The sequence below is a fragment of the Physeter macrocephalus genome, chromosome 14 (genome assembly GCF_002837175.3).
Source record: "Physeter macrocephalus isolate SW-GA chromosome 14, ASM283717v5, whole genome shotgun sequence".
Lineage (NCBI taxonomy): Eukaryota > Metazoa > Chordata > Mammalia > Artiodactyla > Physeteridae > Physeter > Physeter macrocephalus.
This window is the reverse complement of record NC_041227.1, coordinates 117021158-117024021: the sequence shown is the minus strand read 5'-3', so window position 1 is coordinate 117024021 and position 2864 is coordinate 117021158. Positions and strand designations below refer to the sequence as shown.

Sequence of the window (2864 nt, the reverse complement as noted above, 5' to 3'; positions counted from 1 at the left end):
TTTTTTTTTTAATATTTATTTATTTATCTGGCTGTGCTGGGTCTTAGTTGCAACACTCGGAATCTTTGCTGCTGTGTGCAAGATCTTTGTTGCGGCATGCGGGATTTTTAGTTGTGGCAGGCAAACTCTTAGTTGCGGCATGTGGGATCTAGTTCCCTGACCAGGGATCGAACCTGGGCCCCCTGCATTGTGAGCACGGAGGCTTAGCCACTGGACCACCAGGGAAGTCCCTGGGCCTTCTTTTTACTGGGGTCTTCACTTTCTCAGTAATATCAACCTGTACTTATGGTCCAAAATATCACAAAAGTGTTCCAACAATACAAATGCAACAGAGAAAGAATGATAAAATGAAAATGTACTTGGTTTTGCTGCTGATGGGTCAGTAGTGACTTCTTTGAATCAAAAGACAGCATACTTTAAAAAAAAAATCATACTATCAATATATGGGGTTATACTACAACTTAGGATAAAGCTTCTGAACACTAGGGGGCACTGTGTATAAATAATGCATTTCAACAGCATCACAGCAGCACCCACAATTGTCAAAAGAGCAGGTGAGGCTATTGGTTTGCAAATCCATGGAGGGTCTCTCCCTATCTCCCCTTCTTACACACTAACAGCCTTTTCTAGAACTACAACTAAATACAAATGACTTGCTTTTGAAATTGTATACAAGCCACTGTGTCCCTGTCCTTTGAAGTAAAAGGCTTTTGCTTTAGTCTCCCAGGTCTTCCCTGAGTCACCAAAAGGCTGGCTCAAGAGGTAAGGATTGGGAAATGAGAAGATGCAGAAACAAAGAATAGCTGTTGGGCCGGGAAACTGGTAACAGTTTAGACTATAAACCTACAATGTAGGAGAACCACCGTAGTCCCAGTTCCCCGAAAGATATAGATACAGGCCTGACACATGTTCCTAAGTTGTCTTACAAGAAGCAGACCCCCACCAGAGGAAAACTGCTGACCACAAGTATGCAGACCCTAGACTGGTTGAAACCAGAAAGTTGATGATGCTTGAAATTTCACCCTGATGCCAACCAATCCAAGAATTGGGAACAAGCTGATCACGCACCCTGCGGCCCCCTTCCTCACACTGCCTTTAAAACCCCTTCTGTGAAAGCCATCAGGGAGTTCCGGTCCTTTGAGCATGACCTGTCTTTTCTCCTTGCTTGGCACCCTACAATAAATGCTGTACTTTCCTTCACCCCAACCTGGTGTCAGAAGATTGGCTTTACTACACGCGGGCGAGCAGACCCAAGTTTGGTTTGGTAACACTTTTAGGAAAGTCAGAATATTATAACCAACTTCTGGGAGATCCAGGGGCTATCTGGATCTAAGTACAGAGGTTATACTCATTGCCAGTCTCACAGAAAGGGAAACAAAGAACAAAACAGCCTTGGATGGATTTATGGAAAACTCCTAAGATCAAACTTACTTGTTCGCTAAACTTTCTCTCTAGCCACTGATAACTTTTATGTCCCAACTCCTTTTTCTTGGGGGGGGGCATGCCACATGGCTTGTAGGATCTTAGTTCCCCAACCAGGGATTGAACCCGGGCCCCTGGCAGTGAGAGCTTGGAGTCCTAACCACTGGACCATCAGAGAATTCCCCCAACTCCTTTTAAAATTTAACAGGGGTGTTGGTAATAGAAAATGTTTACTCCCAGCCATGTGGTGACATTGAAATATTCTTCAGTGTATACACCATAAGGCAGCAGATAAAAGCAAGACAGTGATGCACCAAATAAGAGGCACCATCCTAACAAAGCCCAGGAGCCCAGTGCCACTACCTTCTTCACCGTGGACTTTGCCGTCGTAGTTATTGATCAGCTCCTCAATGAAAGTCTCATCTTCTTCTTTCACCTCATCTCCCATGTAGGGAATATTGCACAAAACTGTCTCATCTTCTACCTGAAATCAAACCAGATGTGATTCATTCCATGAATCCACCGTGAAGCTCCTCTTTCCTCTTTAAAGGAACCTTTGCCAAGCCGTTTTTGCTGCTTTAAAGACCCTGAAAATGCCTTTGGTTACAAAGTTAACTACATTTTAAAGACTGGCCATTTTGTTTTGCCAACAAAACCTCAAATGGAAGCGGGTAATGCTACTCTTGGAAGAAAAAAAGAAGTCAGTTTTACTATTTGAGAATATGAACTACTAAATGTTAAGCTGGATATTAACAATGATATTTCCCCCAACACCTAGAATTTGACAGCACATTTCTTTTTCACAGTGATTCCATCTATTACGTCATTTTATCCACTAAACATCATTGTGAAATAGGTACAAATATCACAAAACAACAGTCTAAAAGGTCTTCAATTCTAATTCTTCTCCTAAGTAGAGAGACAGATGAAAGGAAGGCTTCTAAGAGTATAATCTGCAGTATACCTGGAATGTTTATAACAGAAACTGGCAACCATAAAGTATTTGTATATTCTATTATATAGACTAAGACTAACCTCGGATAAACATAATAAAAAATTACGATTACAATTCCAATTACTCACACTCAGTGGGAATCTAAAGTCAATTGCAGTACAAGCTATGTATATTTTCTGGCAATAAACAATACTAATGGATCATTTTTATTTTATTCTATTTTATTTTATTTTATCTTATTTTATTTTTTGGTTCAGCAGAGAACGGTCATTCTTAGTTCTCCAACTATCAAGTAAAATTACTCTGAAGTTTTCTTCTAAGAGATGATTTCCTTCTGTAAACCTATACCCTATTCCAGTCAGCAGAACTGCTATCTGTCACCAGGCATGATAAGCGATTGCCATCATATTTAGAGAGGACTGATTATCAGAACCACAAATAATCCTAGGAGGAGTCAGCATAAAGTCCCAGATGAAAGGATTGTAGA

The 2864-nt window shown here is 40.7% G+C and overlaps 1 protein-coding gene across 1 annotated transcript in view; it reads right to left on the bottom strand.

The window, feature by feature from the left end:
• The window catches only part of EZH1 (enhancer of zeste 1 polycomb repressive complex 2 subunit), a 26443-nt gene that overhangs the window by 15568 nt on the left and 8011 nt on the right, over nucleotides 1-2864 (bottom strand). Inside the window, exon 5 of the mRNA XM_028498114.2 lies at nucleotides 1786-1906. Coding sequence (XP_028353915.1) covers nucleotides 1786-1906 — 121 coding nt within the window. The remainder of the gene's footprint in view (nucleotides 1-1785; nucleotides 1907-2864) is intronic.